At 32.7% G+C, this 22,396-nt stretch overlaps 1 protein-coding gene across 1 annotated transcript in view; it reads right to left on the reverse strand.

The window, feature by feature from the left end:
• Nucleotides 1–12,227: 12,227 nt before the first annotated feature.
• Nucleotides 12,228–22,396, reverse strand: part of LOC137405808 (multidrug resistance-associated protein 1-like) — a 38,095-nt gene continuing 27,926 nt past the window's right edge. The window contains exons 23-32 of the mRNA XM_068092218.1: nucleotides 21,942–22,112; nucleotides 21,606–21,745; nucleotides 20,845–21,044; nucleotides 18,541–18,685; nucleotides 17,955–18,088; nucleotides 17,114–17,225; nucleotides 16,839–16,997; nucleotides 16,288–16,454; nucleotides 15,389–15,583; nucleotides 12,228–12,841 (exon numbers count right to left, since the gene is read on the reverse strand). Of these exons, the coding sequence (XP_067948319.1) occupies nucleotides 12,724–12,841; nucleotides 15,389–15,583; nucleotides 16,288–16,454; nucleotides 16,839–16,997; nucleotides 17,114–17,225; nucleotides 17,955–18,088; nucleotides 18,541–18,685; nucleotides 20,845–21,044; nucleotides 21,606–21,745; nucleotides 21,942–22,112 (1,541 nt within the window). The 3' untranslated portion in view covers nucleotides 12,228–12,723. The remainder of the gene's footprint in view (nucleotides 12,842–15,388; nucleotides 15,584–16,287; nucleotides 16,455–16,838; nucleotides 16,998–17,113; nucleotides 17,226–17,954; nucleotides 18,089–18,540; nucleotides 18,686–20,844; nucleotides 21,045–21,605; nucleotides 21,746–21,941; nucleotides 22,113–22,396) is intronic.

Raw genomic sequence — 22,396 nt, forward strand, 5'->3', positions numbered from 1 at the left:
CATGTCATAATCTGTAGAGCATCATGATTTAATTGTACCTGAACGCGAAATTTGATTATGCAATTGTACCCGAAGTGGTTAAAAACAACCATTTTTGTGTAAGTTTTGAAAATGCCACTGAGTTAAAAAACAATTACTTATGTTGATGACATAAACGATTCAGATTTGTGTGATTACACATATAATTAAAATAGCAATAGCAATAACATAGTAAATAGCAATAACATACAACAATACTAACCTTTTCGATGTAGAAATTTAGTAGGTAAAACGCAGTAGCAGTACCCGTGCAAGTTCTGTAGTAGCTGTAGTACTCGTAGCTGGAAAATAAGTAAAAGTAACTCAGCTGCGGAAGGAAATGTACATGTTTACAATCACAAACAGTGGCAAATCCAATGTTTTTAACCCTTTCACCGAAGTAGACTCATTTATGCGTTTTCTATGGTCGACCGCCGTAGACGCAATATTTGCGACTTTCCCAGCAATTGCTAGCAACTGAATTTTATTATTCGTTGATAACATAACCAACGATCTTTAAGACTTTTATAGTAGTGACAGTGTTGTCCAAAGATTTCTCTATAAAATTAGCCTGAAATTTAACTTTAAATCTCCGTTTGAGAATTTCCAACTTGAAAACGAAGATTTTTTGTGCGAGTTCATTGAATGCGTCCGAGTTGAAAAACAAATAACTACTTATGTTGATGAAATTATAGCCATATCAAATTTTTGTGATTACACAGATAATTAAAATGCACAAATTATAGACACAACAAATTTTTTGTATAACAGTGCTTGTTAACATGTTGGCAAAATGAAGTATATAACCAAAACAAACGTTCTAGATCGAGATTGAAATTGAAAAAATAATGTATACATATTAAGCAATATCGGCAAAATGGCTGGCAGTAGGCCGATAGCTAAATTTGTACACGGACGCGAGTGAAAGGGTTATGTAGTGGAAGTGTGGCAATTCATATACAATACAACATTGATTAAGAAATACCTACCTTTTTTATGTAGAAATGTAGTAGGTGAGAACTGCGTTTTCCAGTGACCGCAAGAAACCTACGTTCGCGTGACCTTCTCGGTACACGTTGGCAGTAAAAATTAATCGCATGTAAATTACTATTCATTAATTTATTTTATTTAATGAGCAGTACATTTGTATAGCTGTATAGGCAGCCGAACTCAGGATGGTGCTTTATAACACGGCAGTAATTTTACTGTTTCAAACACGCCAGTCTCGTTGGGCGCCGTAAAGAGGCACGCGCTAACCGAAGGTGACGTGATTTTGCGTAAAACCGATGAATAGGTAGGTTATGTATAGATGCGCGTATTAACCGTCGATTCCCGTTAACGCGCCCTATAGATACCTAGTAGCTGGTAATAGTCCGAAAAGTACGGTACTCTATAAAGCGGACAATCAATCACACACACACACACAACGATTGCCGTTTATATAGTAGATGACTCGCTCCATGCTATGCCTGGCTTAATTGACAATATTAGAACTTTTTTTTCCTTATCAATACCTACAATCTATCTGATTAGAATCTTCAGAGTGTGGCTTTTGACTGAATTAAGGATACTGGAACTCACTACATTTATGGAATGCTGTTATAAAGGTAGTGTAGCTATTTTTGTTAAAAAAGCTATTTTCAAGAAATTTCAGTTTTCAACACAGCGTGTCACGTGCTGTGTGTATATCCAGGTATAGAGATTAGAATCTAGAAATAAAAAATCTGCATTGGATTGGAACCCCACATCACTAGCTCTGGAGGCGTGATCTAAACTATTACACAAAGCTTTCTTTGCTATTATCATTGATAATTGCACACATAGCCTACTTATTCAGGCTTGTGGAAATAACATTAGTTAATTACTAGCACGTCTACTAGCCTGCTTCCCGCTTACTGTTTACAGTTTCTAGCATAACATGAGAATTATAAGCATTATAAGCAAGCTGGGTTTGTTGGAGCAAACCAAACAAGTGTGAGCCTATTTGTTAGATAGCCAGGTCTAAATTTTAGTTTGAGCCTCCCAAACACATATTCGCATTACATCCAGTTTGCTTGAAAACTGAGCAGCAATTTTTTTACAGTCCAAAACCATAATAGTTTGAAGGTTTTTTATGTAGCAGCTCTAGCACACCGTCATAAAAAACTGGTATAGTGAGAGTCTTACAAATTGAATTGTGTAATAAAGCCTATATAATAAATAGAATTATATATGCAGACTCCTTGAATGAAAAAATGTGATTAACTAAGTAAAGAAGTACACCATAACAACAAACACAAGGTTTTGAAAAAGTATTTAGATAACATACCTCACGCTCTCACTAGTAATATACATGTAAGCTTTAATTATTTTGCTATTGGATCTCTTCAGTAATTAATTTAGTGATGGTTTAAATGAAAGTGAAGACTCCAACACTATTCCCTAGTACTTCTTTAAACTAATATATACAAAACTGATTGAATATGACAGAGAGCCAGCTTACATGTACGTGCCTTTGGCAATCTTATTTAATAAAAATTTGCTACTTGTAGTAAAATATTCAAAAATGTAAACACTAGTAATTCATATAAACTAATTCTTAGCAGACAGGATTTTAAAACAATAGTTTGTTTAGTCTGCAATCCACAGTTCTAGCAAAATTTTATAGAAAACTGATATTTCTTGGTTCGTAAAAGTGGATTTTATAAAGATAAGCTGGAATTATTTTGTTTAAATGAATAACAAGTAGCCTTTGGTATGCGTATATAACTGCTTTATGCATTGTAGAAAGTTCCCCTTGGCCACAATGAGCCATGTCAGAACCAGTTGTGTCCAGTCAGATTGAGATACTTGCTAAGGAAAACCGTTCTTTGTAAATTCTTCGAAGAGGCTGAATGTTCATATGGGACTGGTTGCACCTATGCACATGGTAACAAGGAGGTGAAGCCATTGCCCAAATATGAAAAGTGTCAAAATCACATGATTAAACGATGCAATCTGCCTACTAATCAGGTATATTTTTTGCTTCAGCATACAAATTGGAACAGCATAAATGTATATAATAGTATTGCATTTTATCTGTGGTTTTAGAAAAGGTTTCCTGACATTCACAGCGACCATCGCTTAAGCAAGTTACACCAGAATGTTCATGCAATACTCAAAAGATTTTAAAGTTGAATCATGCATCATAATAATGACTACTAGAACTCATGTTAACTTTCCTTTGATTGGTTTGTAGTGTGTTTACGCCCACTCCAGAGAAGAGCTGAGAACAAGAGGAGCTCGAAAGGTTCGATCCTAAAATTATTAAACCATAATTGCCACGAACAGCATTCACTGTTTTTTCATAGGTAAATCAGACACCCTGATTCCGATCTTTTACTCAACATAAAATTGGTCCACTAACTTTCAGTCATTTTTGTTTTTGAAGGCTTTTTACAGCGATTCAATATCGGTGTCGTAAACGGCAATACAAGCCCCGCTCATAAGAATGTGACGTAACCTAGCTTTTTAGGGACGGAAGTTGGATATGTTTTGTTCAATCTAGAATTATAGAAATGGGTGTCTTTAAATCTATTATTCTCTAAAATCAGCCTTCAAAATAATCTCAGTTTTTTTTCTAAAAGGTAAATAAGCAATGCTTTTAGTTTGTTACAGGATGTTCAATAGGATGAATGCCAAATAAATGAGCTCAGAAAAGCGCAATTTTAGCGTAGGCTAGCGTTGTTATTGAGTCAATTGTAAGCTAGGTCACACCACAAAATTAACGACATGATTAACGATAACGATAATTACCAAACGCCTTTGAAATTACATCAATCTGAAGACGTAATGCAAAATAATCTCAAAACTGTTTGCAATTTTTTATTGAGGCAATAAATATAAAATATAGTGTAACCCTATTGATCAGCATAGTTGATTTGCTATTTGATAAACTTCTACTTAGGACGGTGGCAGCTATAGTTTAAAAGTAGGTCACAGGGCTCTCTTAAAGTTTTTATAGAGTTGCCGCAACCAGTGAAATAGGACCAGATGGAGTTTAAGAATATTATATCCCTACAGCTATTACCGCAATACAATATTATGATGACAACACAATTCAAGCTGGTAAACCACTTTTTTGCTTAGATGTTAGTTGTTTTTTTCTAGTAGCTTATTGGCTGTAACCTGCTGACACAGCAGTTTTTGCTAAAATGTCTTCAAAAACTAACCTGCTAGAAAGGCTTGCAAGGTTAACACACAGCCTTGCATCAGTTAATTATTCTATATTATGAACGATTTAAAATTAAAAGAAAAATTTTTAGGATTTGCTTGGTCAAATAAATTGTTGCCGGGGTTATTGATGCACAGCATCTAAGACAACAAATTACCATGCTGTTTAAAATTTATAACATGCCAGCATAGTAGTGTGATAGAACGATCTAAAATTTTTTGCTATAACATTTTAATGATTTTTATTAACTTTAAAAGAACAGAAAATACGTTATACATGTCTATAGCTTTGAGTCTTCAAGTCATTTCAGCTAAAACTGTTTTAAATAATAAAGTTGAACTTGCACTATATCTTTACTAAATTTTATCAAAACGCATCAGTATTTTTTTATCATTTGCCATTTTATTTGATGTTTGAGGTGATCTGACAGCCAGGAATCTTTAAGATTAAAATTGATGCAACTTGATTGCAATTAAAACATCAAGGAATTATGTGATTATGACGTTTATAGTTGCCAAGAAACTGACAGAACAAAGAAGCATAACGCTGCAGCATGCATGCAATATCGGATGAGAACTATCGCAACGATAACAGCTAATGGCGTCACAATGCACATATTTTGTTTCTGAGCATTTCAGTCAAGAGCAAATTTTATCAAATCTTAAATCATGTTGGCAACCCCAAAATTCAAAAACAATTGCAAATAATAGAAAATACTAAAACTCTTATACGTGTATAAAATCTGCAAAAATGTCGTGTCACCAAATCTTAACACTTGGTTTGCTTGCTACATCGATATGCTTCATAAAACAAGCATTTTTGATCTTGAACCGGCAGATGTCAAGGGTAAAACTTTCTAAGACTAAAATAAAATAGAAATATAAAATATAAATATAAAATGGAAGGTGAAGTGAAAGGATTTTTACTTTATTAGTTTAGAATAAGTTTGTTCAGCTTGAAGAAAAGATTTCCTACAAGCACTTACGTGTTCAATTTTTGTGTCTTGTCTTAAGAGTTCATCTTTTAATAATATGGCTTAAACTTGATCTGTCCTGTGTAAAAAAAGAAAGCGTCTCATGACTAGGAGCACCTTGTTAACAATGCAAGCTAAATGACTTTACTGTAATAATTTACTTTATCATTTACAGAAAATGCCTGAGCTGTGCAAGCTTTGTGATGAAATGATTCCAGAAATTGCTCGAGAGACATACATTAAAATGAGCTGGAACTAATTTTGTTCGCAATGATTCCTTAAATAGCGGCAAGATTTATGAAGAAGATGAAGTTCAGCCAATGAACGCACTCATCTAATTGACAAGTTTGACTCTCTACTAGTTTAGATAGATTGTGTTTTCTCATTAGTGTTTGAAACAGTTTGCTTTCAACTGAATTGTTACTTGTAGTCAATTAACCAGTTGTGTTTTCTGATTTAATGACTTGATGTTTAATGATATCACTTTAATTTAGATCATATCACACTAAATGGCTAAGATTCATACAAAAAGATGCGTTGTAGAAAATCAAAACTGCTCATCAAGATGGATGTTGCATGACCACTATTTTTTTGAAATATTTATTTTGAATTTTTTTAAAATTATGTTTGACAAAGCTGATGTCACAATGGGTAGAAACTACTTTTTAAGGGAAAACATGTATTAATAAAATTGCTGCAGGTTGTTGAATTTGAACCGGTTTCATATTTTTATACTTGTTCCATAAACTTGCAACGATAGAAAAATATATTTTATTCCTTTACTGTTTTTATTATATTGTTTATTTGTATAACTCAGCAGTAATTTAGTTTGTTTTAAAAACTAAGTTTTCCACTTTTTTGGTTGTGTCTGCAAATGTTCTAAAAAACTTTGATAATCACTATGATAATTCTCCAAATAGTTAGCTATGTCACATACATATTGTTAGTTAAATCTAAAACAGCTGTTTCTTTAATTTATAAGGTAGTGTTTAGTACATGTTAAAATTACTGAGAAAATGGTAATATGTTCCATTGTTTTTGCTTTGTAGTTTTTGACTTATAGTTTTAAATGAAAAGAAAACAAATATAAATGTATTTTCATAATATTTAGCTTCATAATAATTTTATCTTTCTTAAAAGAACAAATTTATGACTAGCAAAGAGTTAAGCGATTGTAAACTCCTCCTTTTATACAGTAAACTGCAAAATCCCTGCGTTATTAGTACATAATATCGAGTATTTTTAGTACATAACTTAGTGTATTATTTATTACTATGTACTAACTGCAGACTTTATATGTTTGTTTTCTGCTCTCCAAAAAACGTTTTAATTGCTGTTAGTAGTCATCTACTCATTGGTCGTTGTCTAGTTGAAATAGCCTATGAGTCAATATTTCAAGAGTTTAGTAGATTTATAAAAATTTCATCACAGCTTGCTAATGCAAGCTATTTAATTTTTGAATTTTTTTCACCATTTGACTGTGTTAGTGCTGACAAAAAAGAGAATAATGCCCAACCATTAGTTTGACTTAATTAGGCTGAATTAGGCAGTTTCTTAATGATTCATAGTTTCTTAGGCAGATATTCCCAGATGAACTTATAAAAAATTTTGGTATATTTTATCAGAAAGCGTCGCTATTTTTGTAGCATTTGAGATTGGTTTTGATGCTTGAGGTGATGTAACTGCAAGAATTTTTCAAAATTAGCAAAGCGTTATTGCGATTAAAACAATCAGAAGGAAAATACAGGCAAAATGACATCACCAGTCGCTATCGCTGCAATATTTGATAGCAGTTGTTGTGTTCAACTTAAAGCGTTACGCGTCTTTATTCTGTTGATCTCTTGGCACCTATAGTCGTCATAGTTACACATTTACTTGTGCTGAGCATTTTAACCGCGATCAAGTATTCTCGATTTTAATCTTGAAACATCTTGGCAATCAGACGACTTCAAATATCAAAAACAATTGCAAATGATAAAGAAATACCGATACTTTCTGGTAAAGTTTGTTAAAATTCTGTGCAAGTTTATCTTTAAATAGGAGAAACTTGCAATTAGTCATAAATATAGCAGCAAGATTTAGCTGTTAACTACAGCTTGGAACTGCCGTAGGAGTTGCACCACCATGTATTGACTATGACAAAGATGAACAACTCAAACACATGTAGATAACTCGAGAGACTGCAGCACTTGAGAACTACAGCTCACAAGGCAGCTCAAGTAAATGTGTTACTACTAAATATAGCAATGAGCTAGATGTACTACTTGCTAGCTTCTGTTTATCAGTGTTGGCTCTATCTCAAGTAACAAACCGCTACTTCGGTCAAAAAGAAAAACAGTAATTAGGGGAGCAAAATTTCTAGATTGGGCAAATACAAATTGAATCGGCTTCTATTGAGCTGCAGATCAACTGCAAAGATTTTCATAATTATATTATTTATAAACATCTGTGAACTACCCCATCAATGTGTCCATAAATAAGCGTTTTTTATTACTTAAGCAACGAAGGGTATTTAGCAAGTACACAATAAATGTGCCTTTATAACAGAAAATTGACGGTGCTTTTTACAATCAAGCTCTCAGTACACAATATCTGTAAACTGTTAGATAAATCAGCACTCAAAGAAGGACACTGCTGATCTAATCTGTGGGAAAGTTTCAGTAAATCTTAAGCTGAGTTCACTCGAGCTGATTTGCTAACCGAGTTTTGTTGGGCGATCTCTGAACAATTTTATGGGAGTTATTGGTCGATTTTATCATTCACACCAGACCAAGTATGAACCGAGAATGCGCGATTTTGCCATAATTATGACAATTATTATGCCGTTGATAAAATAATTAAACTTAAGTAACAATTATGTTGACAGAACCCTTCAAGGTACTATAAATAGAAGTATTACTCTTTTTTGACGCCCATGACAAAAATGAGTGCAAATATGAAAACAAGTACGGTGTTCACTTAAAAAGACTGGTGGGAAGAATGATTTGGTTTCATTGACTTCTCAAATTCAAAATTGGCCTAGAAAAATAGCTGTTTTAGCCATTTTGCTGATTCGAGGCCTCGAGTAATCAGCCTAGAATCCTAATTTTTTAGCCATTGCCTTTAAATAATCTATAATTGTCTCGTAAAAGGTGGTCTAGAGTGTCAAACTATGCTACAATGCATTTTACAAACCCTGGGATACTGTAAAACTAGTGAAATAGGTAAAAATGTTAGGAAATATACCTTTTTGCAGATCTAGTGGTTTGAATAATTTTTGACTACTAAATAAGTCGTAAACATAGTGAAAATACCTGTGAACTTGTTGTTCAGTGTTTAGCCATCGCTGCCTTTTTGCTCAAATCTGGCTGCTGCCAATGAATTAAAAAATACTTTGCATTCTTGGTGCACAAAAAGGAATGTGCTATGAATTATTCATAGCACATTCCTTTTTATACAATTATAGGAGAGGAGTAATTTTAATTTGCTGAGGCTCAAGAGTATGGATAGTCTGTTACAGCAGATGATATTGTTTACATGGCAGATTATTCTATCACTATTAAGTTCTATTTGAGGCTATTTATAAACTAACATATTTAAAAGCAACATTTTATCCATGTATAAGTTATAGATACGATAATAACACAGCAAGTGAGCACTTTGCTATGTAAAAATTGATATCATTGAACCTGAAGCTGAAGGGAAATTTCTCGGTAAAATAATAACACTGTCGCTTCCTTTGCTATGCAAGTATTGGTTGCAAGTCTTTGTACAATCATAACGATTAGATAAAACCCTGATAGTGCAAACAGACCAACTACATACAATTACTAAAAATAATACCTTTGTATCTCATGTGTAAGTGCAAATAGTATAATAAGGTAAAAAACTTCCAGACTTGAACATTTTCACAATTTAATTATACTATTGTTACAAAAGCATCTTGTCGTTACAAGTTTAGATACATGTAAACTGTGTTTTTCTCTTTATTATCTGAACCAATTTACTGCTTAGTTGATTGTTACTTGTAGTTAAGTAGCCAGTTATGTTTTCTGATTTGATGATTTGATGTTTGATGATATCATCTGCTTATTTAGAATTATAGCTTATTATTTTAATACAGTTTTACTTTTTGAAGTGTAGCTTACTTAAAAGTAAAATAAATTTGACAGCATTGCAAGCACAAGTTTTATTTCGGTAAAGATTTACTCTGCAAAAGTTAACTTGCAGAGAGTTCTTGGGGGGCAAGGACAAATATCTGTCAGTGAGTATGATGAAATACTTTATGATAAAATATTAAATGGTGAATTAATTCTGAATCACACTAAATAACTAAGTTTTATGCAAAAATATGAGTTGCAGAAAAATAAAATCTGCTCAACAAGATATAAATTGCATGACTATTTTTTTGAACTATTCTTTTTGAACTTTTTTCGAACAGGACAAAGGCTGCAATGAGCAAAAACCACATTTTAAGAGCAAATAGGCGTCAATAAAATTGCTGCAGGTTGTCCAATTTTAACCATTTTAACATTTTGATACTTGGTCTCATAAACTAGCAAAGAGAAAAAATGTATTTTGTTACTTTACTGTTTTTATGATATTTTTTATTTATATAACATATAATTCAGCAGTAGTTTAGTTCGTTTTGACAACAAATTTTTTATTTTTCGTTATTATTTGCAAGTGTTTTAAGAATTTTTTTTGATAATTACCATGGTAATTCTCAAAATAGTTAGCTATGTCACATATTCTTAGTTAAATTAAAAATAGCTGTTTTTTAACAAGGTAGTGTTCAGTACATATTAAAATTACTAAAAAACACGGTAATAGGTTTTATTGTTTTTGCTTCATAGTATTTGGTTTATAGTTTTAGATAAACAAAAAAACGGAAATATATTTCATAATATTTTTTCTTTATAACAATGTTTTTTTTAAAAGAACATATTTACAACTAGCGAAAAACCTGAATGAGTGTAAAACTCTATTTACTTTATGCAGTGAAATGCAAAATCCTCAGATTATCAATGAATATTTTTGTGTGTCAGTCATCATTACGCACCAACTGCAGGCTTTATAAACTTGTTTTCTGCTCTACAGAATATTTTAACTAATATTAGTAGTTATCTACTCAATGACCTTAGGCTAAATGATATAGCCTCAGGTAAGTCAACAACTCAATAAATTTTAGTAAATTTGTAAAGCTTTTATCACAACTTGCTGATGCAAGCTGTTTAGTTTTTAAATGTTTTTCCTGCCATTTGTGTGAGTTAGTGTTGATAAAAAGGAAGATAACTTCTACCCATTAATTTGACTGCATTAATTTTATGCTGCTGCATAAGGCAGTTTTTTAATTAAAAATAAACTTATACAACATTTTTATAAGTTTCGTCAAAAAATATCGCTATTTTTACTGAGATTGTTTGTGATGCTTGAGATGATGTAACTGCCAGGATGTTTTAAAACCAATAAAACGCTATCGTGATTAAAACAATCAGAAGGAAATTACACGCAAAATGACATCACTAGTCGCCATCGTTGCGATATTTGATATCAGTTGTTGCGTTCAACTTGAAGCGTTACGCGTCTCTATTCTGTCTGCTTCTTTGCAGCTATAGATGCTATAATTGTACTTTTACTTGGTCTGAGCATTTTAGCCGCACTCACATTTCATCAATTTCAATCTAGAAACATCCTGGCAATCAGATCATGTCAGACATCAAAAACATTCTCAAATGATAGAAAAAAATATTGATACTTTCTGACAAAATTTGCCTAAAATCTGTGCACGGTCATCGTTAAATAAGAGAAACTTGCAATTAGTCATAAATATAGCGGAAAGATTTAGCTGTTAACTGCAACTTGGGGCTGCCTTTGGAGTTGCACTACCATGTATTGACTATGGCAAAGATAAAAATCTAAAATACATGTAAATAACTTGAGAGACTGCGGCACTTGAAAACTACACCACACAAGGCAGCATGAGCAAATGTACAACAGCTATAATATTTCTAACAATGATCTAGATGTACAAACTGCTAGCATCTGCTTGTCTGCTTATCTTGGGTAATAAACCGATTCTTCGATCACAAAGAAAGACAAAAATTTAAGGAGTAAACTTTCTAGAAGGGGAAATACAAATTGAATCTACTTCTATCGAGCTTCTATCGAAAATATTTAGTGTCGGTGATAAGAAAGCACTCAGTACGCAATGCATGTGAGCTGCTAGGTAAATCAGCACTCAAAGAAGAACAGTCAGACGATCTGCAGTCCTATTTTAGCGACTAACACTTTAGGAAGATGCTAAAAGATTTACTGATTCGAAGGCTGTTGTGCAAAGAAAGCTTGAATTATGTTAACTACTAGTACTAATAGTTAACTAGTTACTACTAATACTTGTGTTAAGTACTTACCGTAAACTCTCTATTTGAACACCGTGGAGCTTTATTTTTCAACCCTATCTCTTATAGTGGCATTTAATTAGAGGTGGCATCTGATTAAAGGTTGCGTTCAATTAAAGGGTGGCGCTGTATTTTTCTTTATAGTGGCGTTTTATTAAAGGTGGCATTAAAATAAAGGTGACATTCAATTAAAGATTTTACAGTAAGTGATTTGAGGCTTTTGAGCTATGATAGCCAAACACTTGCCAAAGAACAAAGGCATTTGGTGAGTGCTAAAAGAAATTTATTGGATTCGTCCGATGGTTAATCACGGAGTAATTACCGTGTTCATCACATAGGCCTACTGCTGAATGCAACATGTATAAGAAAACCCTAAGCTTATGTATACAGATGGAATTGAATGAATGCTTCATAAAATACTCCATCCACAACAGATATTCTATTAATATGTTGTCAGGCATGTCCATCAGAGGTACAGTGAGGAATTCTATCGCAGTCTAATATAGGGGTTGATTATCTGAAGAACAACAATCATTCTTCGCTTGTTCAGTTATGAATTTGTTTGCGTTTTTATGTGATTCAACACACTTTTTTGACCTGATCTGTGCTCACTTGTATTTCAGAGTACATTTTAGAGTAAAATAACAGAATGTAAGCAGAAGTCTACCTTTAGTACAGATTTAGTCCAATAGAACAAGCTTATAGTAATCTCTTGTCACAGGTTAGCACGGATTCTCAGCTTGAGTAAATATATATTTCAAGCTAAAATAACGAAATAATTGTAAATCACACTAATGGCCAGAATTTACGTCGAAACACCAAATGGTAAAAACCAAGATTGCTGTAGAAAGATATAAGCAGCATGCAAATACTGAACTCTCTTGAACATTGTTACCTAGACACAAGATGGATCTAACTAACATGCCGACAGTCAAACATGTGTAAATATTTAATTTTAGTAATAATGCTTCCATCTTTATCAGGGTAGTCCTTATGAATGAACACAAATTGGATTAAAATATTTACAAGGATAATCGGAATGCGTCCAGTGCGGTGCAAGTTTTTGAGCCACTCATATGAGAACCTCTGTAAAATCCGTAGCATACATAACAGTGACCATCTGTTGAAGAGTTTCACTAAACCTTAGTTTAGAACAATGCTCATTTAGCCTTCAGTCCAGCTTCCTTAGCCATTCCACTGAATACACTATCATCGTCTCGCAGAAGATTCTCCGGAGTATCGAACTCAGCTACCATGCCTTTGTCTAGCACCAGAATCCTGTAAAAACAATTATATAGTCGCATAATTTTAAGATTTTTATCTTTCTACATTTCCATTTGCAAATAAATACATTTTGGCTCGTTTTGCATCTCTTCGAGCTATAGAAAAAAATCTGTAAATTTGAATCATTGATGCTTAATTTTATTTAGTTGTGTAAATTATACATAGTATTTATTCAATAAATACTATGTATGCATTATGTACTTATTCAATAAATACTATGTATACATTATGTATTTATTCAATAAATACTATGTATGCATTATGTACTTATTCAATAAATACTATGTATACATTATGTATTTATTCAATAAATACTATGTATACATTATGTATTTATTCAATAAATACTATGTATACATTATGTATTTATTCAATAAATACTATGTATACATTATGTATTTATTCAATAAATACTATGTATACATTATGTATTTATTCAATAAATACTATGTATACATTATGTATTTATTCAATAAATACTATGTATACATTATGTATTTATTCAATAAATACTATGTATACATTATGTATTTATTCAATAAATACTATGTATACATTATGTATTTATTCAATAAATACTATGTATACATTATGTATTTATTCAATAAATACTATGTATACATTATGTATTTATTCAATAAATACTATGTATACATTATGTATTTATTCAATAAATACTATGTATACATTATGTATTTATTCAAGCGCATAAGTTATACATAATGTTTATTTAATTTCATAAGTTGTACACCTTATTATACAAATACAAGGTATTTATATTTCTGCAAAGTATTAGCTTTTTCTACCAAGGGAACTTTTTCCTAAATTATCTGTACTTCCATAGTGCTCTCTAATCACTATCACTCTACTGACTTTGACTACAACTAGAGATTAGTTCCTGATATTGAATTTCTGTATATATACTTCATAAGTCTAAGTGGAAACTAGATATTGATCAAATAAATATTTCATTACTTCAAATAAAATTAAAAATGAACTTACACAAAGTTTCAGTAAATTTTATCAGAAAGTGTCGGTATTTTTCTATTATTTGTAATGGTTTTTGATGTTTAAGATGATCCGACTGCCAGAATGTTAAAAAATTATAATTGACCATACTTAATTGTGGTTAAAATGCACAGAAGAAAGATATGTGCAAAATGACATCACTAGGCGTTATTGTTGCAATAATTGATATCGGCTATTGTGTTTACGTTGCAGTGTTATGCGTCTGTATTTTGTCGATCTCTTTGCAACTATAGATGTAATAATCACACTTTCACTTTATCTGAGCATTTTAACTGCAATCAAATTTTCTCAATTTTAATCTTGAAACATCTTGGCTGTCAGGCTACTTGAAACATAAAAAACAATCGTAACTGATAGAAAATAAAACTTGATAAAATCAACTAACATTTTGTATAGGCTTATCTTTAACAGTACATGTTAAAAACTAATAATTATTGCATGGAGCATTCAGCACAAAATATTTCATTCGTTCATTATACACTATTGTCCACCTTGGCAGACTTTTGGCTCCCTTGGTAAAAACAGATAAGTAGTTTTACCCCCTTGTTTTTAATGTTATAAGGTCATTCTGTCACAACATGTTACAGTGTACACCAAAAATAGAGTTAATGCTATTGGCTAGATTTGTTGGCAGGCAGCCAGCTCATTGTATTACATACTACATACGTTATGTCGTTATGCTTGGTTTAGTACAATCACTAACATACATATAAACTGTATGCGTGCAATTGCTTTAGACAGAATATAACATTCTACCGCGGTCACTAACTGACTTTAGGATAATTCTGGCGGGCAATTGTTTACTCATTCTTAAAACTCGGTGCTCTCAGGCCATATGTTCAACTTGATTTTATTATGCGGTATCAACAGAGTTCTTTTTTCCAAAAAACGTCAAGGAAAGAGCTTTTAGAATACTTTTTGCAGCCAAAAGTATATGCTGTAAGTTATAAATGTGTATCACGAAATTTAACCATTAATATTTTTCAGTCGAAATCACAAACACGTTCTGGATTATTGACAATATCATACCCTTAATTTCTTTAAAAATATTCCGCAATAATGATTGCAACTTTAATATTTTGTCTACATCACGTTTCAATTAAAATAAAAATAACTCATTTAAGGTAGCCATGCCTATTTTGCCTCCAAATAGAATCTTTAGCTTTTTAAAGAATATGGATAGGTATGCAAAAAATATTACTTTTTATAATAGTATTTAGCTAGCGGGCTAAGAGCGGGTATACATACCTATCACTGTTCGCAATATTATTTAGTCTGTGATCTATCATTAGGGTTAAGGGAAGATACGCATACCCATCACTATCCATGATAGTATTTAGTCTATGAGCTATAGTTAGGATTAAGGCAGGGTATACATACCTATCACTATCCATGATAGTATTTAGTCTATGGGCTAATTTTAGGATTAGGGGAGAGTATACATACCTATCACTCTCTATGATAGTATTTAGTTTATGGGCTATGGTTAGGATTAAGGGAGGGTATACATACCTATCACTGTCCATGATAGTATTTAGTCTATGGGCTATGGTTAGGATTGTGCAGTCAGCGAATGCAGTTCTTATAGTCTTCTGGATGAGATCATCAGTTTCCAAGTCTACAGCCGCTGTAGCTTCATCCAAAACAAGGATCTTAGTCTTTCTTAGTAGAGCCCTGGCTAGGCAGACCAACTGACGTTGTCCGACACTGCAATTACCAATGGATAGCAATTTTCAAAAGATTTTTTGCAACCTTACAATTACTGAGGCTTGTTAAACCAGTCAATCTGTTTACTTCTTGGTTATTGCTAACTAAAATTCACTGCAGCTCGCTTTCGCAAATTTCGGCATGTCGAGCGACTATGATCACTTTTCTAGTAGTACAGATTCAGAATATGCAAAACAGCACCTCAAAGGCAGCATCTAGTACAGCACCTTTATTGACAAACTAAAATTAGACCAGCTCAAAAGGAAAGAAAACATATTTAGTTGAAGCGGATGCACGATTATTTGTTATCCAGTTGACCAATCATTGTTAATTTCAATAAATCAACTTCCTTAGATTTATAACTTATTGATTTTTAGTATCTGGTGAATATTTTGCAATTTAATCGTTTGAATTATCATTATCTTCTAATAATCTAAGTTTATAAGTTTTAGTCAATTGAAAACACTCTCTACACCATATTAGTTATTTTAATATAATAATTAATATGGAAGTTGACTAATTCGATAAACCAACAGCAATCATGACCGGCAGCATTAATAAATTAGAGATGTATGACATTGGTTGTAGCACTTTCAACTAGGCTGACTTAACCTCACAGTTTGTGAACAGCTACTGGTTATACTAAAGAGCCAGACACATCTCAGCAGTGCTGACTGACTAATACAGAAAATAGAGTTTAATACCTAAGATTTTTTCCACCTTCTCCGACATCAGACTGTAATTTTGATGGTTGTTCCTCAACATATTCTTTAAGATAAGATTGTTCAAGCACCTCCCAAATCTTATCATCTGAATATTGTCGGAACGGATCAAGGTTTTCTCTCATGGTACCAGAAAACAGAACTGGGTCCTAAAGGAAATATATTTAAACATATGAGCTAGGCATTCAGCTAGGCTGGCATAGCATTTTACAGTCCATCATTAAATGATATATTAAGTTTGGTTTCACGAATGTATGAAGTTGTGCTTCATTGGTTGGATTACATTTCATCAAATCTTCAATGTGACAACCAAATAGAATTATTAATCTGTTTTATTTCATGAAAATACTAATCATTTTTACTAATCTATTACACAATCAGACATTTAATGTTACGATTAACTCTGTTGATGCCATTGGTGACTGAAGATTAACTTTGTTAATCCGTCGCTCACTGACGACATCAGTATTTTTCGAAAAGCGATTGAGGAACTGACTCAATGATGGCCTTAATGATAAAAGCGGTATGCGTACCTGTGGAAGTATGGTTATTTTATTTCGAAGTTGGTGCAGTCCAATGGCTCCTATATTGATTCCATCAATATAAATAGAACCTCTTGCCGCCTCTATCAGTCTGAAGAGGGCAACTGTCATAGAGGATTTGCCTGCACCTGTTCTACCTACTATTCCGACCTGTCAAGCATTAGAAAACTACTAGAAACTAGAAAGTACTAGAAACTCGTAACGTTTACATAATGAATAGATAGGAGCATCGAATAAAAAAGGTTTGGTTTTTACTTTTTTCTTACCTTTTCTTGAGGTTTAATTGAGAAATCTAACTGCTTGAGGACCAGATCCAAGCCAGGTCGGTATCTTGTGGCGTAGTGTCGGAACTGGATGGCTCCACGAGCAGGCCATTGCCTAAAGATTTTCAACCAAAAATCTTGCTGTGATGTGCAGAAAAATCATATTTCCTACTGTTATCAAAGCACAAATTTGTAAAGGTGTTATCGCAAATGGCTTGTCAAACATCATATTAAAATGTGCAACTTTTGATATAAATTTAACCACTGAAATGTGCATGATTTCAAGTGTTATCTAGTATTGTTCAAACTCCACAAACAAATTGTTTTTTTTTATTTTTCCAAACATGAACCTCTTCGAAAACCAACAATGCATATTAAAACAAAAGCTACAAAATTTGACATACGCTTTTTTTGTAATATAAGATTTTCTTTTTATCTATACAATATTTTTATAATTGACACTTTTGTGGCATCAAAAATGTAAAATAACATTCAGTAAAATTGAAACAAGAGCAAAATAGGTTTAACTTAGTTATATTCCGAATCTCTTTGTCAATCAGCGTCACTTAAGCCTTATATATAACAGAGATAAAACTTAAAAACTGACTCGTAGTAGCACCTACCTTTACTCCTATACCTTGTTAGTTTGTTATTATAAGATGGTACCTTGCACTAGTTCAGCACTAATTGTCTATTCCGCATAAAACTGAGCAGCAGACAACAGATGTGCTTATGATAAGGGGAGAAATTGTGTAGGTTAATCTACCAGTAAAAATTAGCAACAAAGGTATAGTAAGGTATCCAACTAATCTTACATTAGCAGAAACAGATGTTCAGCTCTCACCTCGGTGGAGGATCTTCTGAGATCCAGTCAGCTTCAAGAGGTACTTCACTGAACTCCTTTATCCTCTCAATTGACACTACGTTTGTCTCAAACTCAGTCAAATTTTGGGTGAAAACGTCCAAATTCTTTGTAATCTAAAATGATTTTAGAATTGCTAAATAAGAGTTGCACAACACTTTGTGTAATGAATGTTGAAATTACACTGATCTTTTGTTAAATTAGCAACTTTATGTTCATGCATACTCATTCGTGCAGAAAGGTTCTCGCATGACTTCTAGTGATAAAAAAATTCCACAATTTTCAATACAGCAGTTTTAGCATCATTTATCTATAAATCAAGGCTGTCACGGTGACTTGTTGTTGAACTAACAACATTTTGACAACAGACTGCAACCAGCTCTGTGACTGAATCATAAAAAAAATTCAGGGTAAGTTTTTACCATCTGCATTTTAAAAAGACTCAAGAAACCCGTTTCATAATGTCTGATCAAATGGTTGTAAGAAGTTGTTTAAATTGAAAATTTAGATAGGATATGATACCTAATTATCAGAAAGAACTTTATAATGGAGGTTTATGGTAACTTACCAATAAGGCATAAGCAAGGCAGAGACCAACGATACTGCTGCTGATGTGGTCAACAAGACTTGGAAGTTGTGTTGACAGAACACAGAAAGCAGCAGCCAAACCAATTACAGTTCCTGACATGATCTGTAGGCGCACAACCAGCCACCTTCAAATACGTATTATATTATACTGTATTATACTACATATATATAACATATTATATATTTTACATATGTACATGTATTTTATACACACATATATACGTATACATGCATATGCATATGAAGGCCACAATGAAAAAACAAGTGATGTCACATTTTGGTTTTTTTGGAGATATTGCTACCTACATGTATTTTTGGCACTGTAGAATTGTATGGTGAATTAAAAATTTGGAAAAAAATCAGTGTTATCCTATGAAAAACTGTGTTTAAATTTTATGCTCAAATAAACAGATAAACAGCTCGGATAAACAGGAGATGTCCAAGCCGTTATATGGAAAAACCGGTTAAGTCCAATAGCTAACCAATCAAAGAGCGTTTTGCTCGTTAACGCGGTCTTGCATTGTTTAATGTCGCTTAGCTAGCAGAAACGATCGATGCGTAACGCTGCCTGTTCGTTAAATTATTATTAATAATGATGGCATCTGGAGATAGATCGAGTCTTCAGAATAAACTGAAAAATCTAGAGAACAAAGAAAAAATGGTAGTGCACAAAAGCAAGCTAAAAGCAAAAGGTTTCTAGTCACGCAACAAGAGAAAATTTCTTATACAAACGGTAAACATGCTTTGTAATTGCGTGCAGATGACAGGCAGAAGTTGTTTACTGATTTTAATCAATTTTACGTTACAAAAGTTACAAAACAATTATTTATCTTTGCTAATAACTGTGTGTAAAGTAGAGAGAAGATGGCCCCATTGAAAGTCACATACAGACCTGCCAACCAAAGAGTGGGGCAATGCGTGAGATTTTGTTTTGAGGCAATTGATGTATCAATGATAGTATATATAAAATTGTAGAAATTGGGGCAAAAATCTCACGCATTTCTCACGCATTCTCATTTTTTCTTTGGGGTGATTGCGTGAATCTCACGCCCAATGCGTGAGAGTTGGCAGGTATGGTCACATAGGTGCCGAAGTAGTGCAGTTAGATTCGTTCTGTGATGGATACGCTGGACAGAACAAAAAACTACACATTCATTCACTATTTTCATTGGCTTGTGCATGAAAAAACCTTTTTTAACAAGATCGCAATAAGCTATTCAATGTGTGAACATTCATACATAGAATGTGATTGAGACATGACTGCAGTGAATAGCAAGTCAGGTGTACATCTATCGTCTAATTGAGTAAAGTTGTTTTGAAATGCTCGCAAACATCTTAAACCCTTTAATACAATTTATCTTAACAGCTCAAAGTTCTTTAATAACACATACATGTAGTATCTTAAGCAAATGTACCAGACAACTTGCCCAATAAAAACTAGGCCTATACGTCAAGTGAAAGCTGGGAATACGGAAAGCAAGCTCATGGAGCTTTATAAAGAATCGTGAAATGGCTGTCACATCGAGAGTGCTATTAAAAACTGTTTAAGTTTCCTCATTGAACTCAATCAACATCATTACCATCAGTCGATTACCAGTCAGCAAAGCAAAATACCAAGATTGGCAAGTCCTTAAACAACCTTGCAAACTAGAGAATCAACCATATTTTGATAACTTTAAAACCAGTGATGTTGTGACAGCAGATAGTGATGGAATTTAAACATTGTAGTAAAACTTTAAACTGCTATTAATTACTGGTTGTGCTACAGTACTTATATTATAGTTAAATATAGTTTGAAGTAGAAACAATATGTTTAATTGAGCAAAACCATTTTAGTGCATCCAAATGAAAAAATAGGTGATGTCCGTTGCCAACATGCATGTTTATTTTTGACCACTGAATGACAAAAAACCAATATTCGGAGTTAAAAAAGTTATTTTATAAGCACCAAACTATGTATCTGTCAATAAACCTACATATATTTGTCATAAGCTGTATTTTCATTGTGTGATCCAGTCTCAAATCTTAAAAATTGATTTTCTCAAAACTGCAAAAGTGTGACATCACTGGTTTTTCCATTGTGGTCTTCATATATTATATACATGTATATGTATAAATGCATATACATATATTGTATATTGTAAAGCATTATATATATTATATAGTATTTGAAAAATATGAATTCAACAGTGTAGAAGAGAAACACCAGAGTATAACGTTCTTTCTGCTAATAAATTTTCTGTCATCACAAACGCTGCAAGGAGTAACCGTTGGGAAGCCTCACCTGTTAGCCACCCATCCAGTGTAGAAGTACACTATGTTCTCTTCGACCATGTTGTCAGAATCATTGATAAAGCGCTGTTGATGGCCATAAGCTCTGATAGTCTGGGCACCATCAACTGTTTCACTGAAGTGTGTGTAGATAGGGGAGCGTGTCATAGCCTCAAACTTTTTCAGTTGTCTTACAGTATGTACAAAATATCTCTACAATAGTGCATAATTTTTATACAGTAAATATGAATTTATATGCAAGATAAATTAATTACACTTGTAATGAAAAATTTGTGATTTGCTAAAAAAAAGCTCAATGATGATGTTTTATATCTGCTGCAAGATGTTAATCTCCTTTGCCCTCTCATAGTTTAAGACAAAAATATGCATCATGGTTGTTGGTTAAAGCTTCAGTTGAATAGCAGTGCTTCATTATTATCAGAAAAGGCGTTGTGAAATCGCAGCTCCTATAAACGCTGCACATTTTGTAATAAATAAAAACTATATGCATAAATATATGAAGTCGTTTTAATTCTAGTTTTAATTCAACTATATTTAATTAAATCTTAATTTATCTGTTACATCAGTTGCTACCTATTTTAAGAGCAAAAATTTACAGTTTTCAGTCACACCTGTAAATTTATGCGTTTCACTTCTCCAATATTCGTTAGAAAGTCGAGCATTCTAAATTTAATTAAATGCCAGTTGAAAGGTTTTTTCTCAGTGCCTTTTCTCTCAAGAAATAATGCATATAGATTAAGAAACATAACTTACCTGCAGTAAATAGTAGAGAAGCATGAATGGTAAGATGAGAATGGCAAACCAAGGTACGCTGTAGATTATGATAATAACTGTGGCAAGTACCACATTTAGTACCAAGCTCATGGGCATGGCAGTTATTCCCAAGATGTTGTCTAAAACAGAACAGTTTTATTTACATTTGAGCATTTGTGCCTGATGGCTTAGAGTACATTTTATCAAACTTTCAGTGTGGCAACCAAATAGAAGTACTCATCCATTTCATCCCATAAAAATACTTATCATTCTTACCAATCTGTCACGCAATCATAAACATTTGACTTACGAATAACTCTGTTAAACGTCACTCACCGACGGCATCAATATCTTTTGAGAAGCGGTTGAGGATTTGACCTAGTGATCTTGTGTCAAAAAACATCATCTGGGCCTTCATGACTTTACTCAGCAGCATTCCATGGATGTAGGATGAAGCTGATACAGCACACTTAGACACGGAATATGCCACAGCACAATAAATTCCTCCTGCAATTTGCAAGATTGGAAATTTGTAGCGAGATCTTTAATATTATTAGTAGAAAACTCTACTTACTTTAAAAAAAGATTCAGACTAAAAATACGCTAAAAATAATCATAGAAAAGCATTCCAAAGAAGAAGCTCCTTTTATGGTAATAAATTTTGTGGCTAAAAAGCATGACAGACACTGTAGTAATGTGGAAGCTATATTTAAGTGTTTATTTTCAAGCTGCTGTTTCAAAGAATGCTGAAAATGTTTTCTACCATTTTTTTCAGGTAAGCTATGTCTTTA

Source organism: Watersipora subatra, chromosome 10 (assembly GCF_963576615.1).
Source record: "Watersipora subatra chromosome 10, tzWatSuba1.1, whole genome shotgun sequence".
NCBI classification, from domain to species: Eukaryota; Metazoa; Bryozoa; class Gymnolaemata; order Cheilostomatida; family Watersiporidae; genus Watersipora; species Watersipora subatra.